The sequence below is a fragment of the Mandrillus leucophaeus genome, unplaced genomic scaffold (genome assembly GCF_000951045.1).
Source record: "Mandrillus leucophaeus isolate KB7577 unplaced genomic scaffold, Mleu.le_1.0 Scaffold36, whole genome shotgun sequence".
Taxonomy (NCBI): domain Eukaryota; kingdom Metazoa; phylum Chordata; class Mammalia; order Primates; family Cercopithecidae; genus Mandrillus; species Mandrillus leucophaeus.
In genome coordinates this window covers 4,181,007-4,193,752 of record NW_012103809.1, presented here as the reverse complement: position 1 = coordinate 4,193,752, position 12,746 = coordinate 4,181,007, and the positions used below count along the sequence as shown (strand labels likewise).

General features: G+C 47.3%; 1 protein-coding gene across 5 annotated transcripts; it reads right to left on the bottom strand.

Annotated features, from left to right (window-relative positions):
- Positions 1-2,355: 2,355 nt before the first annotated feature.
- TMEM14C (transmembrane protein 14C) lies at positions 2,356-10,568 on the bottom strand. Of its 5 annotated transcripts, none has more exons than XM_011989648.1 (6): positions 10,251-10,568; positions 8,869-8,946; positions 8,465-8,541; positions 7,473-7,574; positions 4,775-4,862; positions 2,356-2,876 (listed from the first exon to the last, which is right to left on the bottom strand). In XM_011989648.1, exons 2-6 carry the CDS (start codon positions 8,886-8,888, stop codon positions 2,825-2,827), a joined length of 339 nt encoding a protein of 112 aa, XP_011845038.1. In that variant the 5' UTR covers positions 8,889-8,946; positions 10,251-10,568; the 3' UTR covers positions 2,356-2,824. The 5 variants fall into 5 exon arrangements, with proteins under 5 accessions (XP_011845038.1, XP_011845036.1, XP_011845041.1 ...); XM_011989646.1 differs by having other exon boundaries at positions 8,869-8,932; XM_011989651.1 differs by having other exon boundaries at positions 4,782-4,862; positions 8,869-8,932; positions 10,251-10,503.
- Between the last annotated feature and the right edge of the window lie 2,178 nt (positions 10,569-12,746).

The window sequence follows — 12,746 nt, the reverse complement described above, 5'->3', positions numbered from 1 at the left end:
TCTCGGCTCACCGCAACCTTGGCCTCCCGGGTTCAAGCAATTCTCCTGCCTCAGCTTCCCGAGTACCTGGGACTACAGGTGCCCGCCACCACGCCCGGCTAATTTTTGCATTTTTGGTAGAGACGGGGTTTCACCATATAGGCCAGGATGGTCTCGATCTCTTGACCTCATGATCTACCCACCTCGGCCTCCCAAAGTGCAGGGATTACAGGTATGAGCCACCGCACCCAGCTATCAAAGGCATTAAATAAGACATATTTCTATGTCTTATTATTTACCAGGGGAATGGTAAATAGTAAACATCCATACAACTTAAAAGTCATTAAAAAGAATTAGATCTCTGAGGAAAGGGTTGAACCCAGTTGTAGTACATAGTTTCATGCCTTTGAGGCACTGTATGTATTGCTTCATCTACATGACACATTTGCCCCTGTCCTTGTCTATGAAATCCTCACAGACAACTCACAAAAGGAGTTCACATCAACTGACTTGTGAATCAACTGACAAGACTCAGTTTAACTATTGGTTGCTTTGTGAAGCCTCCCTTGACTCCCTAAACAGAAATGCCCACTCCCCTCCTTGTGCCCCCACAGTAATAGGGATCTACCTCCATTATACACTTATTTCTCTACTGCCTTTGTTTAGACGTCCGCCTCCTCCACTAGACTCCAAAAGGGCAAGCACCATGGCTTGTTCCTTTCACTGCTAGGACCCAGCGCAACCCTTAGCAGTAAATACTCCGGGACCTTTGCAGAGAAGCAGGGACGAGGGGACTTGGCAAGGGCTATGAAGACCTCCTGCCTCTCATCTGCGGGCAGCCTTAGAATTTTCCAGACTGATTGCTGAGGATCAGATAGTCACACAGGGATCTACTTGGCACCTAAACTAATTCCCACCTTCAGGGAACCTTGTCATTCAGGATTCAGGTGCTCCTCTAGGACTGAAGGTGGCAAAACTGTGTGCCCTTTGGAAAAACTTCATGATAGATGAAAACAGGGCCAACACCGTGATGCAAACTCTTAGCTATGGAAGCCTGGGAGGCTGGTAGGTTTGGATGGTCTATGGCCTTCTGATGCCTCTACCACTGCAACACAAGTGCCCTTAATTGTCCAGAGTCCTATAAAAATAGATGGAAAACTAGGACCACTTTCAAGGGGCTTAGGCAAATACATAAAGTGCCTGAATTATACTCTAAAGCAGTAACAGTTAGGGTAGAGAACAGTAGTTAAGTATGTTTTCCTTTTTAAAAAGGGAATGAAAACTAAAGCAAGGGGTACCAGATTGAGTTAATCCTTCATGTTGAAACAGTACCAGTATCCAGTGAATGTGTCCAACCTAGACACCAAACTAGATGATTCAAGCTCTAGATGGGTATTCTAGTTTCACATTTATGTATGAACTAATTAACGACAACAACAAAATCACCTTTTAATTTTGCTACACAGTCCTTTTTTTTTTTTTCCTCGAACTCCTGACCTTGTGACCTGCCTGCCTCGGCTTCCCAAAGTGTTGGGATTACAGGCGTTAGCCACCGTGCCTGGCCCACGGTCCTAACCTTAGAAATCTTCAGTGGCCGCCAGGCATGGTGGCTCACACCTGTAATCCCAGCACTTTGGGAGGCCGAGGCAGGCGGATCACTTGAGGTAGAGAGTTTGAGACCAGGTCGACAAACATGGAGAAACCCCATCTCTACTAAAAATACAAGTAGCCCTGTGATTCCAGGTACTCAGGAATCCGAGGCAGGAGAATTGCTTGAACCCGGGAGGCAGAGGTTGCGGTGAGCCAAGATTGTGGCATTGCACTCCAGCCTGGGCAACAAGAGCAAAACTCCGTCTCAAAAAAAAAAAAAACGAAGAAAACCTCAGTGGCCAGGTACAGTAGGTCATGCTTATTACTCCAGTACATTTTGGGAGGCCAAGGCGAGAGGATCCCTTGAGACCAGGAGTTTGAGACCAGCCTGGGCAACAGAGCAAGACCCCATCTCTACAAAAAAAATAAAATACATTAGCCGGGTGTGGTGGTATGCACCAGTAGTACCAGCTATTCAGGAGGCTGAGGTGGGATGACTGAACCCAAGAGTTTGAGGCTACAGTGACATATGATTGCACCACTGCTCTCCAACCTAGGTGACAGCAAAAGACCTTGTCTCTTGAAAAACAAAAATTCCTCAGAGGTCATTTTTGAAACAAGCTTCAATGCAATGTACAATCAAATAACTTTCCTTGGTCCTTAAGTTATTCGAAATAGGTAATTTCTAAATATTAACAAAATACTTTCAAGTTTCTATATCTTGCTGCTAGCAACATCTCATTCTATGAACTAGACCAGCTCTGGCAATGAAGACCACATAGGAAATATTATTTATAGTAAACTTTATTTTCGTTGATATTTCACTTAACATAATTTCAAAGTCAGTCTGTGGTCTAAGATGAGCAGAAGAACAGATATTCTAAATTTCATAAGAGATTTTTTCACACTGTTCCTCAGAGCACGGAATGGGGTTTCAGGACCCTCAAAGTTGACACCTAACATTTTACCCTTGAGATTTACCTATAGATACAGAAAGAAGAGATAACATCAATGTACAAGAATCGATCTCTGTGAGGGTCTCAATAAGCTCATGTTACATCCTCATTATAACCTCTGTAGGGTTATAATGGTGACAACTGATTTTCCACTCCTCCGCCAAGTTTGGTGTCTTTTTTTTTTTTTAGGTAAAATGTCAGATGCAAAAATGCTGCACTTATTTCTGTTAATACATTGAAAACAGTGGAAGATGCAGATTTTTAATTCTTCATCAGTGCAAGCTGGAACATGACTTCTGCTAATGGGGTCTGTTGAACATACTAACTCCAACTTTGGCGGCCATCAGCAAACTGTTTAAAAGAAACAAGATAGAAAATGTCAGGTAAAGGACAGAACAGGCAACTATGTTTTTAAGGAACTAAACTCTGCAGGTTCCTCACAACTGTGTGGGGGAGGAGGTACTAAGGCAAGAGTGGTCAGAGGTAAAATTTCCATCCCTGGAGGAACCAGAGAAAAAGCAAGCCAAGGGACAGTCTCACACTGAGGTCTTAAAATAGCACACATGAGCTGGATCCTAATCCAACTGCCAATAATTTGAAGAGATGAAGAAATGGAGGCAAGAGAGAGCAAGGCCGCCCCACCCTCAGGGATCTGATAATGGTCGAAGCTCCAGCCTCTCAGTTTCCTGCTCTAGACCTTGCTCCACACTGACTCTTTTGCTTCAGGTATAACATTATACTGGTAGCGTCACAACTATGATCAGAGCGGAGTATGCAATCTTTCTCCAAATCAGATTTTTAAAAATTCCCCTGCCTTCAGGATGTCTTTATAATACTTAACAACTAAATTTTTTGTTTTTAAGAAGGTCAATTTTTTTTTCTTTTGATACGGAGTCTCACTCACCTCTGTTGCCCAGGCTGGAGTTCAGCGGCACAATTTTGGCTCACTGCAACCTCTGCCTCCCAGGTTCAAGCAATTTTCCTGACTCAGTGTCCCAAGTAGCTGGGATTACAGGCGTGCACCATCACGCCCAGCTCATTTTTGTATTTTTTCATAGAGATGGGGTTTCACCATGTGGGCAGACTGGTCTTGAACTCCTGACCTCAAGTGATCTGGCCGCTCTGGTCTCCCAAAGTGCTGGGATTATAGGCGTGAGCCACCAAACCCGGCCTACAACTAAATTTTTTTTTTTTTTTTGAGATGGACTCTTGCTCTGTCCCCCAGGCTAGAGGGCAGTGGCATGATCTCAGCTCACTGTAATCTCGGCTTCCCAGGTTCAAGCAATTCTCCCTGCTTCAGCCTCCCGAGTAGCTGGGATTACAAGTGTCCACTACCACACCCGGCTAATTTTTGTAGTTTTCGTAGAGACGGGGTTTCACCATGTTGGCCAGGATAGTCTTGAACCCCTGACCTCAGGTGATCCGCCAGCCTCGGCCTCCCAAAGTGCTGGGATTACAGGTGTGAGCCACTATGCCTGGCCACAACTAAATTTTTTAAAAGCTACAATTTGGTTTAGGTTTTATAATTAAAATTAGACAACAGCGCCGGGAGCAGTGGGTCACGCCTGTAATCCCAGCATTTTGGGAGGCCGAGGTGGGCGGATCATGAGATCAGGAGTTCGAGACCAGCCTGGCTAACGTGGTGAAACACCGTCTCTACCAAAACAACGAAAATGAGCCAGGTGTGGTGGTACACGCCTGTAATCCCAGCTACTCCAGAGGCTGAGGCATGAGAATCACCTGAACCCGGGAGGTGGACAGTGATTGCAGTGAGCAGAGATCACACCATTGCACTCCATCCTGGGTGACAGAGCGATACTCTGTCTCAAAAAAAAAAAAAAAAAATTAGAAAAGAGGATTCAATCAAAATTCCCTTTTAGCAAAATTTTCTGTAAAAGACATCTACACATCTAAGAAATATGGGACCCCCGCATCTTCCATGCAAGTCACACAAAAGGCTGCAGTCATGGCTTTGCAGGAAAACTTCTGCCACCATATAGAGAGGAGCTAGGATGGATCAGAAAGCAAACATGAGAACAAACCCATTTCCACAGTGAATGGATATACTCATGCCATTCTGACATTAAACCAGCTATTGTTTTTGAAACATTTCCTATTAGTGTATATATCAAATGTCAGTTGATGCATAGCATCAGATATCCTGAAACAAGTTAGGTTTTGAATGCATAAAGTATCCTGGGGAATAAACTGAACTCTACATGATAAAAAAGAGTAACAAATGAAAGTACCTGGCACCTGCAATTAAACCTGCAGGCATGAATTTTCCAGAGTTGTAGAATCTCATTCCCATAATGCCAGCCAAGGTACCAGATGTAGCTGATGAAAAAAATATAAAGAAGGGTTAAAACTCATTACATCTTCTACGCAGGGGAATCAGAAGTGGGCCAAACCCAACCCATCTCTCAAGGGTCACACCTCATCCTATGCTTATTCTTCACCAAGTGGGTGGAGACTACTGGCTGCCCACATCCTATGGGTCCAAGTACCAATACTGGCCAAATAGGGTCCTTCACAGCCTGGGCCCTGCCTGCCCTTCCAGCCTCATCTCTTACCACTTGTCTTCTGCAAAACCCACACTTTAGCCATCAACGTGTTAGTTTTCTCCAAAATGCTGCTGTTTCTCATGCCCCGCAGACACTGTTTCCTCTACCCTGCACGCAATTCCCACGGGGTAACTGTCAAAGCACCTACTACATGTCAAGCGCTGTGCTAGGTGCTGGAGAATACAAAGGTAATCGTAACTGTCTCTGCCCTTTTACAGTGCTTCAGGTCTGATGGGACAGACTTTAAAGACTCACACAAATAAAAAGGCTTAGCCAAAAAAGTGAAGATTGGCTGAGATCTGAAATTACAGCAGGAATTAATGAGCTGAAGGATGGGAAGGCCCATTCCAGGCAGAGGGCACAGTATATGCAGAGGCCCGGTGGTGACAGGGAGCATGGCACATTCACCTTAAAAGGCCAGTGTGGCACAGAAGTCAAGTAAGAGGGGCCAGACCACATGGAGCCTTGAAGGTCATACTAGGGATTGGATTTTCATCCTAAGAGCAATGAGAAGCTGTTAAAGGCTACTAAGCAAAAGGACACATGAACAGAGTCGCATTTTTTGTTTGTTTTTGAGACAGATTCTTGCTCTGTCACCCAGGCTAGAGTGCAGTGGTGTGATCTTGGCTCACTGCAACCTACAACTGCCGGGATCAAGCAATTCTCAAGTCTCAGCCTCCTGAGTAGCTTAGACCACAGGCGCCCGCCACCACATCTGGCTAACTTTATTTTATTTTATTAAAGACCCGGTTTCACCGTGTTGCCCATGGTGGTCTCCAACTCCTGAGCTCAGTCAATCTACCCTCCTCGGCCTCCCAAATCTGTTCAGGAGTTACAGACCAGCCTGGACAACATGGTGAAACTCCTGTCTCTACTAAAAATAGAAAAATCAGCCGGGCATGTTAGCGGACACCTGAATCCCAGCTACCCGGAACGCTGAGACAGGAGAATTGCTTGAACCCAGTAGGTGGAGGTTGCAGTGAGCCAAGACTGTGCCACTACACTCTGGCCTGGGCAATACAGTGAGACTCTGTCTCAAAAAAAGGGAAGTTTATGAAGGTGAAGGAGACAAGTACATCTGAATATCAATGGGGGGATCCACCTAAAAGGAGGAATACAAATACAAGACAGGATCCTTGCCAGTGTGAAGGTCTGGAGAAGGTCAGGGAGAAGACACTCAAAGCACAGAGGAGGACACTGGTGTTGGACAGGAGGGAAAACAGGACGAGGTGAGGCTTGCAGATTAAAGGCTCCGGGAAGTCCCCACCTGATGGCTGCTATTTTTTTCCCTGAAGTAGGCATGAGGTCATTTGCTGAGTGGAGTACAATCACAGAAAGGAAAAATGCAGGCTGAAAGTCATTTTGAAGCATGAGGGAGGGAGCTGTTAGGCAGAGCTGGGACCTGGACGCACCTCCTTCCCCAGCACACCCCATTAGCCATCACTGACCTCCCTTCCCAACCCGGCTGATGTGTACAGATCACACGGCTTCTCCCTCCCACATGGCACTCATTCTCACACGGGGTTTGTGGAGACAGTGAGGAACCCACACTCCCAGCAGCGTCTGACACATGGGTGGAGCCCCACAGAAATGTGCTGAAAGCCACCCTGATAAGAAGGACTCCTCAGTCCCCCACCCCACTCACTGTCCATGCCGCTCACAGGGTATATTTCCAGTTCTGCTTCTATGCCCATGTTTTTTGTTTTTTGACACGGAGTCTTGCTCTGTCTCCCAGGCTGGAGTGCAGTGGCGTGATCTCAGCTCACTGCAATCTCTGCCTCCCAGGTTCAAGCGATTCTCCTGCCTCAGCCTCCCAAGTAGCTGGGACTACAGGCGCCTGCCACCATATCCAGCTAATTTTTGTATTTTTAGTAGAGACGGAGTTTCACCATGTTGGGCAGGCTGGTCTTGAACGCCTCACCTTGTGATCCGCTCACCTCGGCCTTCCAAAGTGCTGGGATTACTGGTGTGAGCAGTCACATTTAGCTAACTGCTAAAGAGGTGGTTTTCAAATGGAGAAATTGCAACTCGGATGCAAACCTAACCCAGATGTGTGATGTTTTAGGGATGCTGAGGCCAGTGGTCTTCCATGGGCAACCTCAACGGCTGACACATTTGCCTTATAGAAGTTTAATGCTACTGGGTAAATACATTCACGAGGTATGGAAATCCTTCCATGTTCTGTACATAAAAGATAAACAGAAACCAGCACAAATCCTGCCTCTGCGCCCTCATTTTAAAACTTTCTGAGGACTTGGTAGAAGAAGTGAAACTGTCATAGGGTAAGTGTGAAGACCTCACCCCATCCCACCAAACCAGGGTCGTTTGGAAAAGAGTATTCTGGAAACACAGCTGCCCTAAGGAGACGCTGAAGCAGACATACCTAGGAAAACCCAAACGTTCCTTGGATCCTGAGACAGCTGGTAAGCACCCAAGCCGGCTAGGCTGCCGAAGAGCAGCCCCGCAGCCAGGGACGGCACGCTGCCTAAAGGGAAGCAAACACAGCTCGCATTTTTAACATGAGGCACTTATTTCACTAACAGAATCCACCAGACCCCCATCCCTACAAAGGAGGACAGCACAGAGAACTCTCAACACAGCTCATAGCCAAGGTGGACTCAAGCAGGAAGATGTTTCGGGGAGTGTGCTATCTTCTCAGAGAAGTCAGGGTCTTCCCACCCCATTTTTCTCTCCTCTCATAGGCAGGGCACTTCCATTTAAGGAAAGGAAAGAAGGCCATCTTCCCTCCTTAGATGGAACTAGTGGCTAGTGGCTAGTGGCTAGGCCTTCTTTCTAAACAGGCCTGATCAACCATGAAGGGCTGGAACTGTGTACAGGCAGGACCTCCAGCAAATCACAAAAGGAGAGGGAAATAGGGCCAATCAATTAAATAAAAATACAAAGACCTGGACAATAAGAATTCTGGTGTGGGGGTTGGGGTGGGAATGCAGGCAAGGACTAGGTGGCAGAAACAAGCACAGCCACTGACACACCCCTGCCTGGCCTAATGAGGAGACTTCAAAATACCAGTCTGTGTAGACCAGAGGTTTCCTCCTACCTGAGCCCGGAGATAGCACTTGGGGGTCGTGGCTGATGCACGGTAGTCAATGATAATAACAAACTACAACCACCTCTGCCTATCTTTAGATAAAGAGGCAAAAACAAGTAATGCCACAAGAGGCCTGGCTCAGCTTCACCAGATAACCAGAAGGCAAGTGCGGGAGCTGCAACACTGACAAGGAAGCCTGCACTCCAGCTTGGGGACCTACAGCAAACCTGAATGAAATGAGCTTGCTTCTCAGGGGTACCCGGGCACTCACATTTCACTGGAACAACGTGAAGATGTTAAGAGGCTAAATAACAACAAAACCATACCTGCTTTTACATAGCCAATAATCCCACCAGAAGCAACCAGTGCTGCGTAGCCAAAGCCAAACCAATGCAAAGGCACTCTGAAAACACGAGAGAGAAGTCAGTGCTAACCTGGCTTTAAAAACAAACCATATTGTCATAGGATGGGACTAAAAGGTAATCATTCCCCACAGGTTCTATCACTGAAAATAAGGCCCACAGAGGTTGGATGACTTTCTGAGAGTCACACAACTCAGCAAAGCCAGAGCTGGGACTCAAACCCAAGTCTCTGGCCCACAGGTCCAGTGATCCTCCCATCCCCCACGCAATCCCAGGCAGTCTACTCTTAGGGTTCTTTTCAGCTGAGGAAAGGAACTCTGGTTTCCAGAAGCTCCTGGCTACTCCATACCCATTTCCTGTCCACTCACACTGAGCCGGTGTCCGGCATTCTTCTCTTCTCTGTCCAGACAGGAGACTACCCCAGGCCTGCACCTGCGGAAAACAAGCTGGATCAGAGGTGGTTAAAAGCACAGCTCTCCAGCAGTCCAAAAGAAGTGTGTCCAACCCGCAAGCTACGCACCCTAAATCTCAGTACCCTTCACGTACCATGAGGATAACACTGGTACCAATTTCCTGGGGCTGTTGTGACTATTCAATAGATTTCACATGTAAAGGTGCTTAGCACATAATAAACGCTGAACAGATGCCAACCATTGTCACAAAAACCTTAGTTCTAATCACATAGGCCCACAGGAAACTCAGCAAGATCGACTGACAGCTCTATAATCAGGTGATGCATTAGTCATTTCATTAGCTACCCACGTTACCACAAAGTTGAAAGCAAGTACTCCTGTGCCCTTAATCCAACTACCTTAATGTCTCTTTTGAGGGAAGGTAGGACTGCTGCTTTTCATCCCTGCTGCAACAGCCAATTTTAACACTCAACTTTTTTAGAAACTTCTGTGTCCAACTCACAGTTCTTGTTAGGAGGGCAGAAGGGGAGGATAAAATATACGGAAACACTGGTCATATTCACATGTGACATTGCATCCTCGGAAAAACAGCTCCTATTTTCTTACAGAGAGTATCCAGCATGCAGCGAGCCTAACAAGATGAAAGCAATGCACACCCCGTGTATTCTGTTTAAAGAATTAGGCCATGTGCAGTGGCTCACGCCTGTAATCCCAGTACTTTGCGCCCGAGGCAGGCGGATCACCTAGGGTTAGGAGTTCAAGACCAGCCTGGCCAACATGGTGAAACCCATTGTCTACTAAAAAATATTTAAAAAGCAATCGGGCATGGTGGCATGTGCCTGTAATCCCAGCTTCTTGGGAGGCTGAGGTGGGAGGATGGCTTGAGCCCAGGAGGCAGAGGCTGCAATGACACATATTCAGGCTACTGCACTCAAGCCTGGGCGACAGAGTGAGACCCTCCCTCAAGGACGAAAAAAAAAAAATTAAGTTTCCATAAAACAGGGAAGGGCAGGGGGCTTGGAATCTTGCCCACAGTTCTTAACTCGAGGCGGCACTGAGTTAGCGAGGCTTTTAAAGAGATGGAGCAACAAAACCACCAAGAAACCAGGCAACACTACGCTACATGGGTAAGCCTTTGCTCAGGAGGTCAGGGACTCCGCGCGTGCACAACTTCTTTTAAGAAGAGCAGAAAATACCCAACGAGAAAAGCACCAACCACACGGCCTAAAGGCCCGGCTGAATCGGGGGGACGAAAAGCAGACGGCCGTGAAACTCCTAAATAATCCCTAAAAGTTAAAAGTGGCAGAAATAATAAGAATAATCCCAAATACTCGCACCGGTCTCACGAAGGCCCGGGCTGTCTACAAGGGCGCGCAAGCCGCAGTGACGACAGCGAGATGTCGCCGGAAACGCGGCGGCGGACGCTCTGCGTCCCGGTGGCGGGGTGAGGAGAGGGGCGCGGCTCTGTGGTGCGTGCGCAGTGTCCCGGGAGAGGGGCGGGCAGAGAACGGGGACGGTGCTTGAGCCACCGAGTAGCAGCTAGCGCCCTGCATTCAGGGCGTGAGGAGTGGGGCGGGACATCGCGGCGAGCGCCCCAGTCCAGGGAACGGGGCGGGGAATCTCTGTGCTTCCCCAGTCCACAGCGCCTGCAGGGCCGACCAGCACCAGTCCCAGGTCCAACCCTGAGTGGCCAAAAGCCGGAAACCCGGAGTTGCACAAGCTGGACCACGTGAGCTCGGCCAGGCCAGATGTGGAGGCCACCGCTGCGGGAGGAGGGCATCTGAGGCTGGATTTTGAAGGACCCCATTAACAGAGGGACAAGTTACAGGGTATAAACCAGATGCGGGCCATCAGGGAGGAGTGTCACTCAAGCCCGATCTTGTTTGTTTACACCAGGAAGGGCCTGCCTTCTACCTGCAAGAAAATATGGCGGCTGCAGAATAATGTGACTCAATGCCAAATATCTGTTTGTTTTAGGGAGTGAGGCTACTTGAGAAGCATCTTAAAGGGGGATAGGGAGTAAGTTAAACCTGATTTTTACCCAGCTCTGTGGATCCCGAATGCCCACAGCATGATGTTATCTCCATTATCACTTCCGAGCCGCTCCTGTTCCCTGTGTTTCCCGCACCACCATTCTCTCAGTTGCTCTACACTAAAGTTTGCTGTCATCGTTGACTTCTCCCTCTCCTTCATCCCCTACAAGTATCAACATAGACAAATCTGATCAATGTAATCGTCACTGAATAAATCAAATTCCAGCGCAGTCTTTTTTTTTTTTTTGATACAGAGTCTCGCTCTTGCCCAGGCTGGAGTCCAGTGTGCGACATCGGCTCACTGCAACCTCTGCCTCCCAGGTTCAACTGATTCTTGTGCCTCAGCCTCCTGAGTAGCTGGGATTACAGGCCTACACCACCACGCCTGGCTAATTTTTGTATTTTTAGTAGAGATGGGGTTTCACCATGTTGGCCCTGCTGGTCTCGAACTCCTGACCTCATGATCCGCCCCCCGCTTGGCCTCCCAAAGTGCTGGGATTAGAGGCTGAGCCACTGTTCCGGCTTTTGCAGCGCATATTCTTTTTTTTTTTTTTTTTTTTGAGACGGAGTCTCACTCTGTTGCTGTAGAAAGTAGAAAAGTTCCTCTTCAAAGCTCCTCTTGGTTTAAAAATAAAATAATAGACACTAAGAATAATCACTTCTTAGTCTAAAGCCCCCTATCAACTGTCAGTTCTTACACTTTAGCCCAGTTAGTTGCTTTGGCTTACTCAGGCATGTCTGGAGAGGCCCAAGCAAGTCTCAGCTCATAGCTTATGCTCCTCCTTATCTGGAAATGTTATTGCTTCCTTAAACCTTTCATAAGCAACTTCCTCTCCTTCTTTATCCTCCCTTGCACTTATCTATTTAGGAAAGTTTCAGGATGTTAGCAAATCGGGTATCAGTTTAAGACTGTGAGGTCCAGCACCAGCCAATGGATGCAAGACACAGCGGTAATGACGACCCAAATGTGTGAGGCATAAATAGGTCTGCTTTTCCTTTGTCCAAGTGTGCTTTCACCATCGTTCCATCTGCGAGAGGCACCTTTTCTGCAGAAAGTAAAAATGGTCTTGCTGAGAGATTTAAATTTATGTTTGAGTGCTATTTCTTTGCGGTGCCGGGGAACAAGCATTCCTAACAGTTGCCCAGGCTGGAGTGCAGTGGCAGGATCTCGGCTCACTGCAACCTCTGCCTCCCAGGTTCAAGTGATTCTCCCGCTCAGCCTCCTGAGCAGCTGAGATTACAGATGCGCAGCACCACACCAGGCTATTTTTTGTAGTTTTAGTAGAGACGGTGGTTCACCATGTTGGCCAGGCTGGTCCTGAACTCCCGACCTCAAGCAATCCGCCTGCCCGGGTCTCCCAAAGTGTTGGGATTACAGGCGTGAGCCACCACGCCCGGCTGCAGCGCATATTCTTAAAGACAGACTTTCCACTTGCAGCAGCACCTACCTTCCAGATAGCAAAATTGAAGCACGTGTGTATCATAGCTGATTCTAACCAGCTAAAGCTGATAATGACTAAGAACTTGCAGGAATTGCAGTATGCCAGACCTTCAATTGAAGACTTTCCTGAACAATTAATAAGGAGACTTGGCTTCACCTGCAGGGAATGGCTTTAGGGGCTCATTCTTCCCTATGCAGGCGGAAGCCTCAAACCTTAATTAGGATCATTCACCATGATTCCCGCACTCTCCCCCCGACCTTATACTTGAAGAAACTAAACCTCAGAGAATTGTATTATCTACAGTCTTTGTCAGTGGTACAGCTATTGTTTTTTTTTGTTTGTTTTGTTTTTTTTTTTT

What these genes read in the sequence shown, in the direction of transcription:
- TMEM14C (XM_011989648.1), bottom strand. Translation starts at nt 8,888, where the DNA reads ATGCCGGACACCGGCTCAGT. An exon ending in ATGCCGGACACCGGCTCAGT is followed by an intron (nt 8,542 to 8,868) that starts GTGAGTGGACAG and finishes TCGTGTTTTCAG; the next exon opens with AGTGCCTTTGCATTGGTTTG. An exon ending in GGTTTAATTGCAGGTGCCAG is followed by an intron (nt 2,877 to 4,774) that starts GTACTTTCATTT and finishes TCTTTTAAACAG; the next exon opens with TTTGCTGATGGCCGCCAAAG.